The sequence below is a fragment of the Protopterus annectens genome, chromosome 6.part0 (assembly GCF_019279795.1).
Source record: "Protopterus annectens isolate FY-2018-M chromosome 6.part0, PAN1.0, whole genome shotgun sequence".
NCBI classification, from domain to species: Eukaryota; Metazoa; Chordata; order Ceratodontiformes; family Protopteridae; genus Protopterus; species Protopterus annectens.
This window is the reverse complement of record NC_056737.1, coordinates 1126718249-1126736301: the sequence shown is the minus strand read 5'-3', so window position 1 is coordinate 1126736301 and position 18053 is coordinate 1126718249. Positions and strand designations below refer to the sequence as shown.

Here is an 18053-nt window from a genome sequence, read left to right as displayed (position 1 = left end):
TTGCAACCTAACAATTTTGCTTTCTGAAGAACTTTGGGAATTAGAGGAAATGGGAGGAAGGCATAAAGCCATCCCAGGGGCCAATCGTGAACAAGTGCATCCCTTGGTGACTGTCCCGGTGGTGGGACTAGGATGAAGTAGCTAATGCATTTGTTGTTTAGGGAAGTGGCAAAGAGATCACAGCATGGCTGGCCCCATCTGCGAAAAAGCAAATCCGCAATTTCTTGTTTCAGGGACCACTCATAAGGCATAAGTATTGCCCTGCTGAGCTTGTCTGTTATCACGCTGGATTTCTCCTGGGAGGTGCGTCATAATCAGAAAACGTTGGGAAGACATCGCCCATTGCCATACTCGTAGAGCCTCCTGACACAAGGGGTAAGACCTGGTTCTGCCCTGTTTGTTGATATACCACACCACTGACATATTGTCCATCTGTATTGCTATAGTCCTTGAAGGAAGAGAGTCGAAGTGCTTGAAATACCAACAGCATTGCCCTCATCTCCAGGACATTGATGTGCAAATGGTACTCGTGTGGTTGCCAAGTCCCTTGAACAGTCTGTCCCAGATAATGCCCCCCCACCCCATCTGGGAAGCATTCGTGGTCACTGTGACTACCGGCTGGGGAGGGGTCAGGAACTGTCTGCCTATGGTGACCTGGGGGGAGTACAGCCACCACTGCAGATCCATCCTGCAGGACTCTGTTATTGAAATCAGGTGTGGTATTGGTAGATCCTGGAATGACCACTGAGTGAAAAGGAGCCACTGCAGAATTCACATATGGAAGCACGCCATACGGGCCAGAGTAATTGCTTCCACCATAGAACCCAAGACCTTCAGTATGTACCATGCCTGAATTCTCTTTATTGTCATGAGTACTGAGACTTGCTGATGAATGGCAGAGACCCTTTCTTGAGGAAGCCTCGCTATCATGTCTCTTATATTTAATTCTGCCACTATAAATGTAATACAGTAACAAGGCAACAAGACAGATTTTACGTAATTTATGGTGATGCCTAGTTGTGCACAAGTGTGAATTGTGTGGTCCTGCGCTTGTATCAGGTGATGCTTGGTGGTGGCAATAAGGAGCCAGTCATTTAGACATGGAAACACCTGGAAACCTAGATGCCTCAGGTGAGCCGTAACTACTGCCAAGCATTTGGTGAACACCCTTGGGGCTGTGGTGAGACCAAAGGGCAGAGCTCTGAACTGATAATGACTGGCTCCCAGCAAGAACTGTAGATATCTCCTGGATCGCCTGTCCATTTTTATATGGTAGTATGCATCCTGCAGATCGATAGAGCACATCCAATTGTCTTGACCCAAAAAGGGGAGAATGGACTGCAGTGTCACCATCTGGAACTTGGTTTTCTTTACTGATTTGTTTAGTCTGCTGAGATCTAAAATGGGCCTCCAGTCCCCTGTCTTTTTTGGAACTAAAAAGAACCTTGAGTAAGTTCCAGATTTGATTTGGTCTGCAGGGATGTCCTGGATGTCACTTTTTGTAGCAACCTTCGTACTCCTAGGTTTGCCTGATCCCAAAGACTGGGTGGAACATCTGGGATCGATCGTTGTGCTCTTTTGAGAGGTGTTTGGGTACAGTGATAATCTGCCGCCGACTGCCTCCAGAGGTGGACAGCCAGGCAACCCATCAGGGGTTCTGGAAGGACCTAGCAGATAAAGTATCCCTGTCGCCCTGCTGCGGAACCCCCCTGCCGTGAGACCGGCATCTCCCGTTATTATTTCCCCTCTGCCCCTGGGAGAATTTTCTCCACATGTGTCAGGCAAAACTCCCTGGGCTTTCCGGAACCACATCTTACCACTCTTCTGTCCTTTGGGGTAAGGTCTAGAAGGAGTGAAAAAACATACTCCCACAGCAGACAGAGTTTTGCCATCTCATTCACACCTGGTAAGAGTCTCTTTTACTTGAGGCCTGAACAAAGAAGAGCCATCAAAGGCAGTGTTTGTAAAGCAGGACTTGAAGGGCTCTGCAAATTGACACAAGCGCATCCAGGAGTGTCTCCGCAGAACAACTCCTGTGCCTGCAGCCCTAATCGCTCCATCTGCCACATAAGAAATCAGGTGCATGGAGGAGTTAATGATTGAGGTCAAGGTCGCAAGCTGGTTAGCTGTCTTGTTTGCTGCTCCCTCAGCTGTAGGATCCTGAAGGGTATCTCCTAACTCCTTAAGGAGATCCCTCTGAAGTCTTGTAAAGTGTGATAAGTAGTTCAGTGACCTGAGTGTAAAGGCCGCTGATGAAAATATACGCTTCCCATACCTGTCCATCGTCCAGGACTCCTTGTTAGGTGGAAGGACAGAAGAGGAAGTTTCTGCAAGTTTCTTCTTGGTGGCTGCTACCACCACCATAGCATCAACAGGCACTCCTTTTGAAAGAAATGGTTTATCTTCAGGGGGCAGTTATAAATTTATTGGGCCTCCGTGGAACTGGTTCCATGGTTTTTGGAGAGTTCCACGCCTTTTGACTCACTACAGCTAAAAGTGGATCAAAAAGCGGAGACACCCAAGAGGTGGAGGGTCGGGAAACAAAAGTGTCCAGGTACACGGACTCATCCTCAGAAGGGGCACGGGACTTCCAGTTACCCCTCTGTCTAAGGATTTCCAGGATGTCTAAATAAGAGACATCCTCAGAGGGGGAACCATGGAGACTCTTCTGACTCCTCCAAGTCTGTGTCTGAGGTGATGGACTCATGGGAGTCCAAATGCTTCCTCTTGCAATTTTACTTCCGAGGAACCTCCTCTGAGGCATGCTCAGGGGAGGTTTCGGAAGAGGTGGGGTCACCCAATGGGGTGTCCTGGGGCATAGGTTCCCTATGCTTGGGGTGGAGGGGAGGTTCCGAGGCAGACACCAGTATAGAAGAGGAAGGAGCCAATGGAGCCAAGGTTGTAACGGTCTCAGCAGACAGCACACTCCTCATCACCTCGAAGGCACTGCCTTCGCGGACAGAGTGAGACTCTGGCTCTGAAGAACCTGGAGACCTCCTCCAAACCGGGGGTGATGGCTCCGAGGGTGACGTAAGACCGAGCTCACCTGCGCCAATGCACCGAGAGGGAGAGGAGGGTCGGACAAGGGTCCGATGCCACTCCCCCCCTCAAGAGTCGATGAGACAGTATCGGCCCCCAGATCCCTCGACAGACTGAGGTATTGAGGAGATCGGAGTGGTGGTCGGAACCAACAAACCTAGGGTTGTCGGAATCGACGGTTCCACCACCATGACTTCCATGCACTCCGGCTCCGAACTGGATGCAGTCAGAGGAGGAATCGATGAAAAGACTGGTTGGGCAGAAGGAACCACTTCCTTCTGGGCTGGGCTCAACAATAATTTTCCAAATACCAGTGTCTTGAGCAGCCTCTTCACAACCCTCTCCACGTCATCATCCAAAAGGCTCCTAGTTGACAGAGTGTGCAGAAGACCGGTGACTACCTGCAACAGATTGTAAAATGGGAGACTGTGGAACAGATCTCACTGGCTCTAAGGAAGGGTACCTAGATCTTTTGTGAGTCCAGGATGGCTCTGAGACTGCTGATTAAGCTGCCGGAGAGAGAGAGTCTTATTGGAGCCAACTGTCCGCTCCAAAAGTTTGGAAGACTTGTCTTTAGATTTGGTGGGCACCAGGGATGGAGCCGACAAAGATGCAGGTTTATTGTCCTGTTTTTTGCAGGCTGAGTTTCTCCAGATGCAGCTTCAAAAGAGGTTTTTAATAAACCTCGTAGAATAAGCTTGTTTCATCTCTCCTGCAGGACTCGTGCACTAAAGCCATGACAGATAGAACACGAGTCCTGCAGGTGAACAGCCCCAAAACAGTACATGCAACTCATATGCCCATCCGTAAGGGACATTTTTTGGCAACACGATTTGCATTTTTTAAACCCTGACGGTTTTGGTTCCTTGGACATGGTAAAGTACCTGAAACAACAATAAAGCTAACACAGTTAACTGACAACAAACAATTTTATTTTTTTTTAACAAGAGAAGGAAAGAGGAGATAGCCTCTAAGTTAAACGACTACTTCCCCTAAGGAAAGAAGCGTCTCTAACTAAAACGGCTTCTCCTTAAAGTAGAAAGGAGGGACAGAAAAAGGGGAAAGCTCTCTAAATTAAACGGGCTGCTGACAGGGATCACAAAGGCAAGGTAGGCCCACTGAAATGACGGTCACAACAAAATCAACAACAAACAACCGAAGGTTTTAGAGAAGGGTAGTAGAATATAAGGAAAGTTAGACTAACGCTACCATATACAAAAAGCTATCTGAAAACTGCAGCAATATTCACAATTTAGCACAAGAAAAAAACTACTTAACCTGAGCCAGCAGAAGACAATCTCGATGCTGCAGGCAGCAAATGAGATTTGGGTAGCTACTGCTAGGCATGTTGGGATAGGGGTTAGCTTCGAGCCAGAAAAGACATTTCGAGCTATAGTATGTGGCCGAGTCGAAACAGAAAGAAGGAAGGCGAGATAGGGACAACATAACATCTAATGTTAAATTCTAAGCTTTGATGGATTCTTTAAAGGGTGGTTTCAAATGCAAGATGCCTTTCAAAAAGGTTTTGCAAAGGTGATGAGACTTTATAGAAAGGTAATCAAAACCATTATGAAAACTGGAAATAGCAGCTAAGTGAACTCTAATAGTAGAAGCTGAGGCTCCTGATTGGAAAATAGTTGACAAATATTCTAAAACCTTATCAAATGAAGCTGAAAAAGGGTCAAATTTCTCTGCAAGAGACCACAGCACAAATCTGTTCCATTTACTCAGATAAAGTTTTCTGGTTGATGGTTTATCGGGAGCCAGAACAATCTTCTGAACTGGCAAAGATAGATTTTTCTGTCTGACAATTAGTGGAACTGGCGGTACCAAGCCATCAGCTTTTGACTGTATAGGTTTGGATGGACCATCCCCTGCAGCTGAGACAACAGGTTTGTGGTTGGATCCAGAGTGCACGGGCGATGAACCAAGTGAGGCCAGAGAAAGGGGAACCAGAATTGTCAGGACCAATAAGGCGCAATGAGGATTGGTCTGTTTCTCAACCGTCAGGCCTTCTTCAAAAACTGGGGAATCAGGGGGAAAGGCAGAAAGGTGTAAAGCAGTCCCAGGGGCTAATCATGTAGAAGAGCATCTCTCGAGGACTCCCCCTGAGGGGGGGACAGGGCAAAGTAGCTGCTGCATTTGTGGTTTATGGGAGATGCAAACAGGTCGCAGCAGGCTGGCCCCAGCGATGAAATATCTTCATCGCTACCTTGGGATTGAGAGACCACTCGTGAAGCAGTTGAATGCATCTGCTCAATTTGTCCACGATCACGTTGGAATTCCCTGGAATGTGCATTTCTATCAGAAAGTGGTTGGATGCTATCACCCATTGCCCCACTCTTAGGGCTTCCCGACATAAAGGGTAAGATCTGGTTCCACCCTGCTTGTTGATGTACCAGACCACTGCCATGTTGTCTGACTAGATAGCAATTGTCCCCGAAGGGAGGGTCGATTGAAATGCCTGCAATGCTAGAAGCATGGCCCTCAGTACTAGGATGTTGATATGCAAACTGGCCTCTGAGGGGGACCAAGTGCCTTGGACTGTCTTTCCCTGAAAATGCCCCCCACCACCCCATCAGGGATGCCTCCGTGGTCACTATGGCCTTGGGCTGAGCAGGGGTGAAAGGGCAACTCCATAATTCCTGTCCTGACTTCATCCACCACATTAGATCCTGCTTGCATTGGTTGGTTATGCAGATTAGGTAAGACATCGGGTGTGTTAACAGAGACCACTGTGACACCAGAAGCCACTGGAGCAATCTCATGTGGAACCTTGCCAATGGAACTAGAGTAATTGTTGCTGCCATTGACTGTAGGATTTGTAAGACTAAGTGAGTCGGGACTTTGCCATGAGAGAGTATCACCTGAAGCTGTGATCTTAACCTTTGGAGCTTGTTAAGCGGTAGAGCAGCCATACAGCAGTTTGTGTTGAATGTCGCTCTGATGAATTCTATCTCTCTTGAGTGGGAGACAGCTTTGACTTTTTCTTGTTTATTGAAATGCCTAGGTAATCTGCAAGGTCTAGGATGGAGTCCAAGGCATGAAGCAGTAGATGCCTGGTGGGGGCGGTGAGGAGCCAGTTGTCTAGATAGAGAAACACATGGAATCCTTGTAGCCTTAAATGAGCTGCAACCACTGCCATGCTTTTGGTGAACACCCTGTGGGCTGTGGTGAGACCAAAAGGCAGTGCACAAAATTGATAGTGATTGGCCCCCCAGCTGGAAGCGGAGGTATCTTCTGGAGCATTTGTCCATCTTTATGTGGTAATACTCATCCTGAAGATCTATAGAGCACATCCAATTGTCTTTCTCCAGAAATGGAAGAATAGACTGTACCATGACCATCCACAATTTTGTCTGTTGAACAAATTTGTTTAAGACACTGAAGGTCTAGATTTGGCCTTCAGTCCCCTGTCTTTTTTGGCACTAAAAAGAATCTTGAGTAAAATCCAGATCACACTTGGTCTGGTGGGACTGTAGCAGCTTTTGAATTTCTTGTGCTGCTGTACTCCTCTGACTGGGTGGAACATCGGGAATTCGCCTTTACAGCTTTGGATAGAGATCGAAGGGGTTATGGTAACCTCTGGTAATTACTGTCTGCACCCAGGAATCTGATGTTATTGAGTGCCAGGCTAAGTGGTGGAGACAGAATCTTCCTCTGACTGCCTCCAGAGATAGGCAATTGGGCCACTGCTCAGGAGCGCTGATAGGGTTATCCAGAGAAGGAATCCCTGGAACCCTGATTAAGAAGGCCCCCTCTGCCACAGGAGGGGTGTCTTCCAGCTGAGTTCCCCCCTCTGCTCCGGGGGGGGGGGACTCACCATGTGTGTCCCGAAAAGGCCCTTGGAACTTCCTGAACACATCTTCCCATGCCTCTGATTCTAGAGTAAGGTCATTTAGGAGTTGAAAAATACATGCCCACAGCAGAAAGGGTTTTTCCATCCTTCTTACACCTGGCTAATGTGTCTCTGACTTTGGGGCAAAACAACGAGGTAGCATCAATGAGAGCATTGATGAAGGAAGACTTAAAGGGGTCTGCAAAATCGCACAAGTGCATCCAGGCGTGACACCTAATGGCAACACCTGTACCCACTGCCCTGGCCGTCCCTTCGACTGTGTGCGCAGCAAGCTGCATAGATAAGTTGGATATCAATTCTATTTATCGCATACCACGTAAGACACTGCTCCTGCCAAGGTGCCTGAAAGCTCAGTGATCAGGTCCCTCTGAAGATGGGTAAAATGTGCCAAGAAGTTCAACAACTGTATGGCAAAGGTCACTGAAGCGCAGACCCGCTTCCCAAATCTGTCCATTGTCTGAGACTCCGTGTTTGGAGGATGGACAGTTGGACTCTCCTCTATGAGTCCTTCTTTGTGGCAGCCGCCACCACCACAGCATCTACCGCTAAGCCTTTAAACCAGCTGGGCTGGTCCTCCGGTGCAGTAATAATTTTGTCCCATCTCTAGGGAATTGGGCCTATAGTGTCAGGGACCTTCCAAGCATGCTGTACAATGAGCTTGACCAAATCATTGGCAGGTGGGGTCACCCAAGAAGTAGGTCGGGCACAAAAAGCCTGCAAGAAAACAGATTCCTTGGAAGGGTTGGTGGCCTTCCAATCACCCCTCAAGACTTCTAGGATGTCTCCAAAGGAGACATCTTCAGGGGGTGACTGTGAGGAACCTTCCCCATTATCATAGTCTGTATCCTCAGTGAGAGATTCTTCCTGAGAATCTAAGTGCTTCCTCTTACATGACCTCTTACAGGGGGAAGTTCTGAGGAGGACTACAAAGAGAGGGTACCCTGATGCAGGGTGTCTTGCTGCTCATGTGCCCGCTGTCCCACTGTAGGAGGTTGTGACAGTTGCGAGCCAGAGGATAAGCAGATGTGACACTCTGACGGAGATGGCAACAACTGCAAGCCTGCTGAGGCAAAAGCTCTTTCCATAATCTGGAAGCCAGACCTGTCCGAAGAGGGATGGGAGCCCGGAACCGAGAAAGACAACCTCAGAACTGGGGTCACACCCCGCTCCAATGAGCCCACCCCCAGGGCAGGAACCTTGAGAGGACCTGGAACTGTCAAAGCACCCGGAACTGTAGATGGCACTGTGGAAAAAATCAGTGCCGGACCAGGGATCACAGAGCTGACAGCCAAGTCACGGTCCCAAGGGTGGGTCAGCTCCAAATGAGCTGAGGACCACAGAGATAGTTCTGGAGCCGAGGTAAGATCCACCATTGGCATTGAAGTAGTTGGTACCGAGAGTGGCACTGAAGTTGAAGGCTCCAAGACCTACGGAGAAGTTGAAGGAGGAAGATAGGATGGAGTCTGTGGAGAGTAGACCTTGGCTCTGGATGGGAGAGAGATCCTAAAAGGGTCTGGAAGACCTCTGGCCACCAACAGCTGGTCCACTAACCTGACTACACTAAACTCCAAAAGGCTCCTTGTGGAATGAATAGACATCCTCGAGGGAGATTCTGGAAGTTCTTGGAAAGGGCTTAACTGTTGACCATAAAAAGGGTCAATAGATGGGGAGTACATAGTCCTGGGCAGGGATTCGACCTTTGGCACCGTGGTCGACTGACCAATTGTTTGTGATGCAGGGGAGGTAACTGGTGTGGGTGAAACTACTGTTGGTGCCGAGAGGGTCAGAGGTACCAATGAAGGGATCGGTACTGTGTTAGGTTTTATTGGTTCTGGTAAAGGCGTTGTCATCGGCATTGTGGATGGAGTTGCAGTTTTCGGCATTGAAACAGTTGTTGAAGTAAATTTTGATTGTTTTGGCTTTGGTTCAGAAGCAGCAACCTGGTCTTTGGTTGATTTAGGATCATGAGCTTGAGGAGACGCTGGAACAGAGTGGATCCTTTTCTTCGCTTCTTTCTTTGGAGACTTTGATGTCTCGGCCTCAGACAAAGCCTCTGAAAAAGGGCATTTTAACAGCCCCTTGAGAATTAATTTGTTTCGGCGCTCTGCAAGGGTCCGGGCACTAAACCCCTTCCAGAACTCAAATGGTGGTTGGACTTTCAAATGTGTGGTACCCCCAAACAATATATGCAGGAAAGATGCCCATCCGAGTTGGGCATCTTCCGGCCGCAACCTTGACATTGCTTAAAGCCAGTGGTGCCTTTCTGCTTCTCTGCCATGATAAAATAAGGTTAAGCCAAAACAATCAGTCACTCATTTACACACACCAATAGTAAGATAGGGGAAAAGGTCGGAAGAAGATGATTTGTTTTTTTAAACATACCGACCAACGGTAATGGACAGATACCTGGAAAGGGTAAAGGAGGGAAGAGAATACCAATGATGGTATCTGAGATTACCAAAGGTAAAAAGGGAGTGAGGGGCCTTTACCAACGATAGTAAAGAAGTAAATACCAAACGATAATAATGGGGAAAAATAGCACTCGCACACACAAAAATAGTAATTAAACTATAGATAAAGTTAACAACAACATTCTTATAGGATATAGAAGCTATAAAGAAGAAATATATATAAAAAAATAAACACTTAGCTTGACAGCACGGTTGACGTGTCCTAAAACTCTACGTGACAAATGAGATCTGGCGGGAAGGGAAGACAGGCACTATGGTTAGCCCTAGCTTGAGAGTTTTCTGGCTGGCGTGAGCTTTTTACAGTGGCCGAGTCGGTTCCGCGGATAGAACCAAGACCCAACAGTCAAGAATGAATGAATATTAACAACATCAGATCAATAATTAAAATCTCACATAAGCACTCTGGCATCTTGGATTTACTAGTCTTTCAAAGAAGTGCACTACACTGTGCAATACTTGCTCCTTGAACACTAAATTTAAAGTCACACAACCTATTTCTACATAAGCAAAAATGTTTGCACAGGCACTGCCACATTCAGTTCACGGGGAATCAGTATACGTTTCAAAATGTCTATAGCTTCCTGCTCTTCCAGTTTAGTCTTCAAATATTCTCTAACAGAGCAGTTTGGATGAACATGTCCAGCTTATGTAGGACCAGTTGATTATCTCCCAAAGGGAAAATAAGCACGTTCCCCTCCTGCCACTTCCAATCCTTCAGTTAGATCTGTTCAACTCCAAAAAAAGGAAGAGGCCTCTTTGGCATTAGTGGAAGGCCCAAAAGCATGACATAGTCATGTCCACTCCAGTGACAGTGAAGTCTCCCAGGGTCATTCTTTGTGTTTACCTTGGAGAACTGTCAACCCAGGTACAGTTATATGTCCAAGTATATAGTACAACTCCTCCTTCAAGATGTACCTCACTTAATATATCAAACAACTAGAGAAGTCACAGAAGTTCATAACTAAGAATATTTCATGCTTAAAGACCCTGAGCTATCAAGAGAGGCTAGAAGTTCTCTCCCTTTACTCAGTATCTTGTGGACTCAGAGAGTAATCTGTGCCTTACCTACCCCTGCCATTACAGACCCCGTTGTCCTAGATCACCTACATCTCAGAAAGTCTAATAAATTAGCAAAAATCATACCCATTGACCTAAATCTTCGCCACAACATAAACAGAATGCAATAAGGTGACAGATGTATTTTGCAGTTTCTTTGGAATAGGTTGCCTCTGCAGGTTTAGTGATATGATATAGTATCATCCTTCAAACAGAACCTGGATGATTTGACAGGCACCCTAAGATTTACCATGTGGCTAAATGGTCTTGCCCTACTTGCAAAAGAAGATACAACCTCAGGAAGGATATTGGCAAAGAGTTAATGATCCTAAGATTAAATTGCCTTGAAACTCCCGTGAATCAAAATACAAAACCTACAAGTAACCAAAAAGTAGTGGTGGACTCTAGGAACAAGCATGCTTATGTAACAAATGAGGTATACTAAAGCATGCATCAACCCAGCATGCAGATGCCCTCTGACATGGGATTTTACAGAAAAAAAATGATGGATTTCAACTGGTGGAGATGTAATGCCCAACCAAGGATCACCAAGAAGGGTTCTTAATGTTACATCATAAGTTTCAGAGTTCCTGCTTTTTTATTTATCTTGGCTTTCAAATAAACAACATTATACTCACGTATGGGAACTTTACAAACAATCCTGCTGAAGCCTTTTTCACAACTGACTGCAGTCCATGTTCCATTTGAAGACAAGATGACAGCACAACTCTTCCTCCCATCCGTGTTTAGTTTATTTTCCCAGTTATAATATGACACTTCTGAGTCATTGAGCCAGCGCCAATTGTGACCTGTCAATTAAGAGAAATAAAACTGGTTAATTTGTCCCTTAATATGTGCAAACAGCATCTTTACTTTTCTAGTTGATACATTTTGTTTAACAACAACTTGAATTATGATTTGGGGTTCTAAAAAAATGTAGATGAAATAAATATATATCCTAAATCATTGTACTATTAACCACACAGAGAAGTTAAACAGCAAGAACATAAAGATGAGCATACTTTGATTTTGGACCTTAACTCATTCCCTCCAGTACAGCTCGTTTGAGTGTGTATCTTTAACTCCAAGTGGGTGTGACTTGAGCCTTAAAAAAATGAAGTCATCACCTATTCACCTTACAGTTCTAACACTCACTGACAGAGGTAAAATATCAATACAATTGTGTTTGCCATCATGTATGCTTCAAAATAAAATATTCTTATGCCTTGAATATAGCATGGTTTGCCATCATGCATGCTTCAAAATAAAATATTCTTATGCCTTGATTATAGCATGGTTTTGGAATTCTTAATGCAAATATGAACAAGCAATATTTGACTGCTAGAGGAGCAGTAGGAGGTAACTACAGAAATGCCTGGAGGCACACTCGACTGTAATGAGTCACTAAACTGAGGCCAATATTAATGTCTTACATCATTTGACTAATCAAATCTAGGAACTATTATACTCTCATGACCAGGTTCAAAATGCAAATGAATGTAGGAGAAATTAATTTCTAATTCAGTAGCCACGCAGAAAGAGCTATAAGGAATAAGGCACCACAACGGATAGTGCCAATGATTTGCCTGATGCAGTGTGTGCCTTTCAAAAACACAAGCAGGTTAAAAGCAGTCTTTCTAAATGCTGAGTATTGTAGTTCCAGTGCTGGTACAAGCTCGACTGATTTAAATTTGTTCAACAACATGTACTAATATTCATAGAAAAGGCATTTTGCTGAATCCTGTAATTCATCTTCTACTGTACACTGCAAACCTACAAATGATCACAGTCATGCAAATGAAAATGGCAACTGTCACCTTGGGGGTTGTGGAATGCCATCACACCTGACATATACCTTGCTCTGTCTTTTAAGTTGTATAGATTTAACAAGTACTTTCAGCAAATTATTATCCAGCAGTCTTCTTTTTAATTTATTATTTCAAAAACTTAAATTATATAAATTTTGATTCTTACTTTTGGCGTCTGCTGAAATCCCAAGCCAGACTCTTTCTGTGATAAGCATGTTCTCCTTTATATGCTTAGAGATGAAGGCATTCTCATCAGCATTCTTTATGCTCAAAAGATAAGCAGAAGTATCTGCAATAAAGAAATTTACTCATTTTACAGAATGTAAATGTATGTCTAATCTCACTCTCAGCATTGAACAATCAGTGAAGGATTGCTATTAAAGATATAAAATCCTGCACATTTAATTATTGCATGTAATGCTACTGTATTCACTTTTTTGTTGTTTTAAAATGTTCTCTTGAACCAGTGCAGAACTACTCCTGAAGATCTTCACATAGTTTTTCATGTTTTGTTTTCTTTTGTTTTGTTTTTTTCTGTGCAATGTTGGCATATCCTTCTAGTGCCCATGTGGGTTTTTCACTTTCCTCCCACATCACATGTGCTGTAGGCAAAAGACAATCCCCTAAATCGCCCACAGGTGTAAATGTCATGTGTCATAGGTTCATAAGCAATTACTATGCTAACGGCCTTAGGAAGGTTTTTTAAGCCTATCCATGTTTTACCATATGTAAATGACAGGATAAATTACCCAGGAGAATACAGTTGGGTACAGGTGGCTGAGCATTTACATTCTGTCTCTGTCCATTAAGAGCACAACTGCCAGTCCAGGGGAAAATTTCTGATTCCCCATCCAGTTCTAAATAAGTATAGAGCTAACTCAAAAAACAAGCCATCCTGGTGGAATCACAGCCTCAATAGGCTAAATAACAGAAGAAAGAAAATCATGGCAAAAATTAGGAGTTGTAGCACCCAGCAAGGTAAAAGCACTTTCAGCAAATTAAAGAAACAACTCAGAGGAAAATAAAGTCTACCAAAGCCATATATGAGATCAATTTGTCGTCCCAGGCTAAGAACAACCACAAGGAATTCTTTAGCTATGTCTGCAACCTCAAAGGCAATACACAACTGTGTACAAAGCTCATTGTTAATGGAGCCACCTATACTCAGCCAGAAGATATAGCAAACATACTGACAGGGAAATTAATCTCTAACTTTACCTGTTTCTCCCTCTCAACCTCCCCTCAGGAAATAATATCAAATATAACTCCCACTACTAACACTAGGGAACAGGTCCTCAATGCTCTCTCTAAGGCCAAGGATACTGCATCAATGGGCTCAGACAAGATCCTAAAATGCCTTCTAAATAGTATGAAACATGGCCTATCAGGCCCTCTGGAATCACTATTTAACAGTAGCTTCCAAACAGGCTTCATGCCTAACAAATGGAGAACAGCAGCAGTCATTAGTCTCACTAGTCTGGTATGCAAAACCATGGAAAAAATCATGACGGAAATAATCGATAATGACGTAGGAAACCTCCAGACACTGGACCCAACCCAATTTGGTTTCATCAAGGGCAGATCATGCCTACTCTGTCTGGTGGACTTCTTGATAAACTCCACAGGTTAGGTATAAACCCTTATGTCACCCGCTGGACAGCAAGCTGACTCACAGACAGGACCCAGAAAGTTAGAACTGTGGAGTCCACCTCTACAAAGAAGGCAATCACAAGCAGAGTCCTTCAGGGATCAGTTCTGTGACTGCTTATTTTTGGCATTTACCTCTGTGAAATCAAGGCTAATGTTAAGGTCCACTGGATGATCAAATCTGGAGAGTACTACAAATTAGGAGTCATAGAATCCCCAACTGACATTAATGTCCTCCAACAAGGGCTGACACAGACAAATAAATTGTGTCAAAGCCACTGACTAAAACTAAATGCCAAGAAATGCATAACAGTATCCTTCTGGAAGTCATCCACCCCTGGTAACTATCATATTGACAACCCACCACTAAGAGTCAACCCAGTAGTCAGGGTCTTGGGCACATATATAGGCAGTAATCTAGCCTTTGATCCATCATGTGTCCAAAGTAGTGGGGAAATCACTCTATCTTGTACAACTTATAAACAAAAGTATGGCATCTAAGTCTAAGGAGATCATTGTTCCAATGTATTCAGCATTCGTCAGACCTATCATTAAGTACAATGCCCCCTTTGGCATGTACCTAATCAGGCACATCCAACAACTCGAATGTCCACAAAGGTTCTTCAATAAAAGAATCCTAAAAGCAACATGTCCTATGCAGACCATCTCAGTGCCCTATACCTGTATTCTGTCTCCTACCGTTAAGGGGAGATCTATGCCTGGCATACAAGACATTGTCAGACCCACCCTGATGGATATCCTGTATATCCACAAACCAAACAGCAGTAGAATTACCCATTCTAAAGAATTAAACCTTGCCTACGATATAAATAGGACCTGCTGGACAGACAGGTATGTATCCCAGAGACCACCTCTTCTCTGGAACAGCCTCCCCATCCACGTGTAGCAGAGTTCTTCCCTAATCCAATTCAAGTGCAACTTGAACAGTTTGACTGAGAACAAGAAATGTATCCATGAGTGGCACACATCTCTAATGGACACAAGCAGTCTGTAAATGGTTTATTTCCCAGGCTCCTGTTTGTAAATGTTTCATCTTCCAAACTCCTGTTTACACTTATTAAAAGGTACCAGAACTTGTCAAAGATTTGGGATGCACAGCTAGGCTTAAAAATGCCCTAGCAGTTGTTAACCTAGTACATACCTATGAACATATGAACCTATCCATTGGTCCAGGTTGCATTTGAATAGGGCCACGGATGAACTTTACTTACATGGATAAGAAGCTGTTCCAGAGTAGGGGTAGTCTCTGAGACACATACCTGCCCCTCCAACATAATTTGTTTATGCTGTGAATGATGTTTAGGTCCTTTGATTGCCTATTTTTAGTGCTATTAGACTTGTGGATGTGCAGCAAGAACACCAGTACTAGATCAGATGTTGCCTTATAAGCAGACATAGTTCACCTCTCAGTTGTCTATAGGAGAAGAATATAAAGATAACGCTTTGAGATGGTTTGCGTATTCCATGTGATTTATGCCTTGTAGTCTTTTAGTAAGGAACCTCTGGGGGCTTACCACTTGTTCCATATGCCTGGTATAGTACATACCAAAGAAAGCATTGCACTCACTGATTGGTCTAATGAAGGCTGAGTACAATGGGATAATGACATTGTCAGAGCTGGATGCCATCCATACACTTGCATGCAAATTACTCAATACAGAATGATTTCCTTACAGCAGTTAAAAGACCAAGTCCCTGGCCATATATTTTCCCAAGTCCCTAACCACTAGGTCCACTCTTAGGGCTGTATTCTCTATGTGGTAATTTCGAAGGCTGGCCGTCTTTCCAAAGGATACTACTATTATCCATTTTTTTTACATTCAGTTTTAGACCATGGCTCTAACACCAATTATTAGATTGTTATTATTAGTGGATCACATTTGTGTGTGCCCTATAGTGGGTTGACACCAAGTCCATAATTAGTTTCTAAGCCTTGTGGATGCTTCACTTTTCTCCTGCATCTCATGTGCTGTAGGTAAAATGCCAAGGAATGGGCAGAGATCTGCCCCCCCCCCCCGACACAGAAGTGAATTAACTGGGTAACTGGGGAATAAAAGACATAATGAGTGAAAAAAATGTCTGATTCTATTGGGAAAGCAGACTTGGGACATGCTAAGCCAATAGCAAACAACAGCATAACTTTGATTTGAATTATCTTACTGTTTAGTTTTAATGAACAACAACACAGCAGAAACTGAAAACTATTTTGCTAAAAGACAGGTGAATACATCAAATATGTGATGCACTGACATATTCTGTATGGTACAAGGCACTGCATGACTTCATGGAAAAAATGTTATTTTATTTATTTATCCTTTGTTGACCAAGTTAGCCCTACTAGGCCAGTAGCCTCTATTCAGGAGAGACCTAAGGTGGTATTTACACTACTAGGGGAAATCAAGCCAGAGCATCAGGGAACTTCCCCTATTCCTGGTAGTTGGGGGAAGGCTTTGTGTGTTACACATCCTGACTACCTGTTTCCTGTCCAGGATTAGAGGCAGCCATGAGGAACAAGAAGCAAACATGGCTGATTCAGCTTTTGTGGAAACTGGAGTGAAAGTTGCTGAAAATGTAGTTGAAATGGTAGAATCACTACCAGACGTTTTTTCTGATTATGTGGGTACAGAAAAAACAGTGACATTGGAGGAAAAGGAGATTGTAACTGTAACAGAGATGGATTCAGAGGAAAACTTTCAGAGGAGACTGTTTGAAGGAGAGACAGTTACCTCTGAAAATTGCATAATTATTTGTAAGAAATGGTAAACAAAAGTGAGCCAGAAAGTGGAGCAGCAATTTCATGGAGCAACGACATGGACAAAATAGAAGAAAAAGGAGAAGAAAAGACTGTGCTAGAAAAAGTTCACAAGACAAAAATGTGTACATAAACTGTAGGAGAAGGAGCAAAGAAGAAATAAAAGAAACAAAAAAGAATTATACAGTATATGTGAGCAATAAAAAAGAACGTTTGTGTAGGTATGAGGTTTGGGACTCTGTCATAGCAGCTCCGGGTGTCAAAGCAAAAGAGGTAAGAGCATTCATTTTAATTAATGAGACCTTTTGTGACTTGACATTTGAGACTGGGCAGGCCATCGAAATTATTTTGGGTGCATATGAACAAAAGAAAAATATATATCCATGGTCAGAATATGTGGTGCAAGCTTTTTACAGACAAACAAAAAAAAAAGAACAATAATCCAGTTTAGAACTGAAGTTGAAGCAAAAGAACTGAAAGAACATTTGTTAACTATATGTAAAGAAGTAATGGACACTACAAAAAGAAGACAATGAAAATGTGGAGTAATACTGAAAATGGAAAACGATAATGCTATGCACGTACCTAGTAATATTAATGTTCATGGTAATAGCGGTTTTGTGAACTACAGGGGTCAACCAAAAATTTATTTTTGTGGAAAAAATTATCATTTAATCAATGAATGTGAAAAAATATGTTATTTATGTGGTAAAACAGGACATAATGCTATCAAATGTGATTTAAAGTGCAAAAAATGTGGCAATAATGGTCATTCGTGGCTAAAATGTGAAATGAATGTGCAAGAAAATGAAATTAAGTTATACAGGAGAAAGAGATAGTAGAATGTGTTATACAAGAAAATGTACAAAAAGATTTGACTGATATAGAGGTTATACATGAAGTTAAAGAAAGTAAGAAAGAAAAAGAAACCGAGAAGACAAGTGAGGAAGAAGCTGATTGGCACACAGTAAGAAATAAAAATAATTCAATAGGGAAAACAGTTAAAGAAAATAAAAGAAAATTCAAAAACATAATGCTTAGAGAAAATAAGAAAGGAAAGGGATAAACATTTTATTATACTAACTGTTCTTAAAAAGTGAAAATATTAGCTTTAAAAATGAACAGTATGAAAAATCTTAAAAGGAGACTAGGTATATTACAATGGTGTGCTGCAGTAGATACACATATTACTGTTTTAGAAGATATCAGATTATTAACAAAGGAAGAAAGAACACAAACTAAAAAACTTTAGAATGGTGCAGTAGTTTGGAACATGAGGAAAGAAACATGCTCAGCATACAAATATTATGTCAATAAAGCATTAAAACATTAGCTGTAACCATAGTGGAACTAGGATGAATTATGGTAACAGATATGAGATGGAAAAATATGTGTATAGA

The 18053-nt window shown here is 43.2% G+C and overlaps 1 protein-coding gene across 1 annotated transcript in view; it reads right to left on the bottom strand.

The window, feature by feature from the left end:
• The window catches only part of LY75 (lymphocyte antigen 75), a 3856564-nt gene that overhangs the window by 187362 nt on the left and 3651149 nt on the right, over positions 1–18053 (bottom strand). The window contains exons 33-34 of the mRNA XM_044074746.1: positions 12400–12522; positions 11064–11234 (exon numbers count right to left, since the gene is read on the bottom strand). Of these exons, the coding sequence (XP_043930681.1) occupies positions 11064–11234; positions 12400–12522 (294 nt within the window). The remainder of the gene's footprint in view (positions 1–11063; positions 11235–12399; positions 12523–18053) is intronic.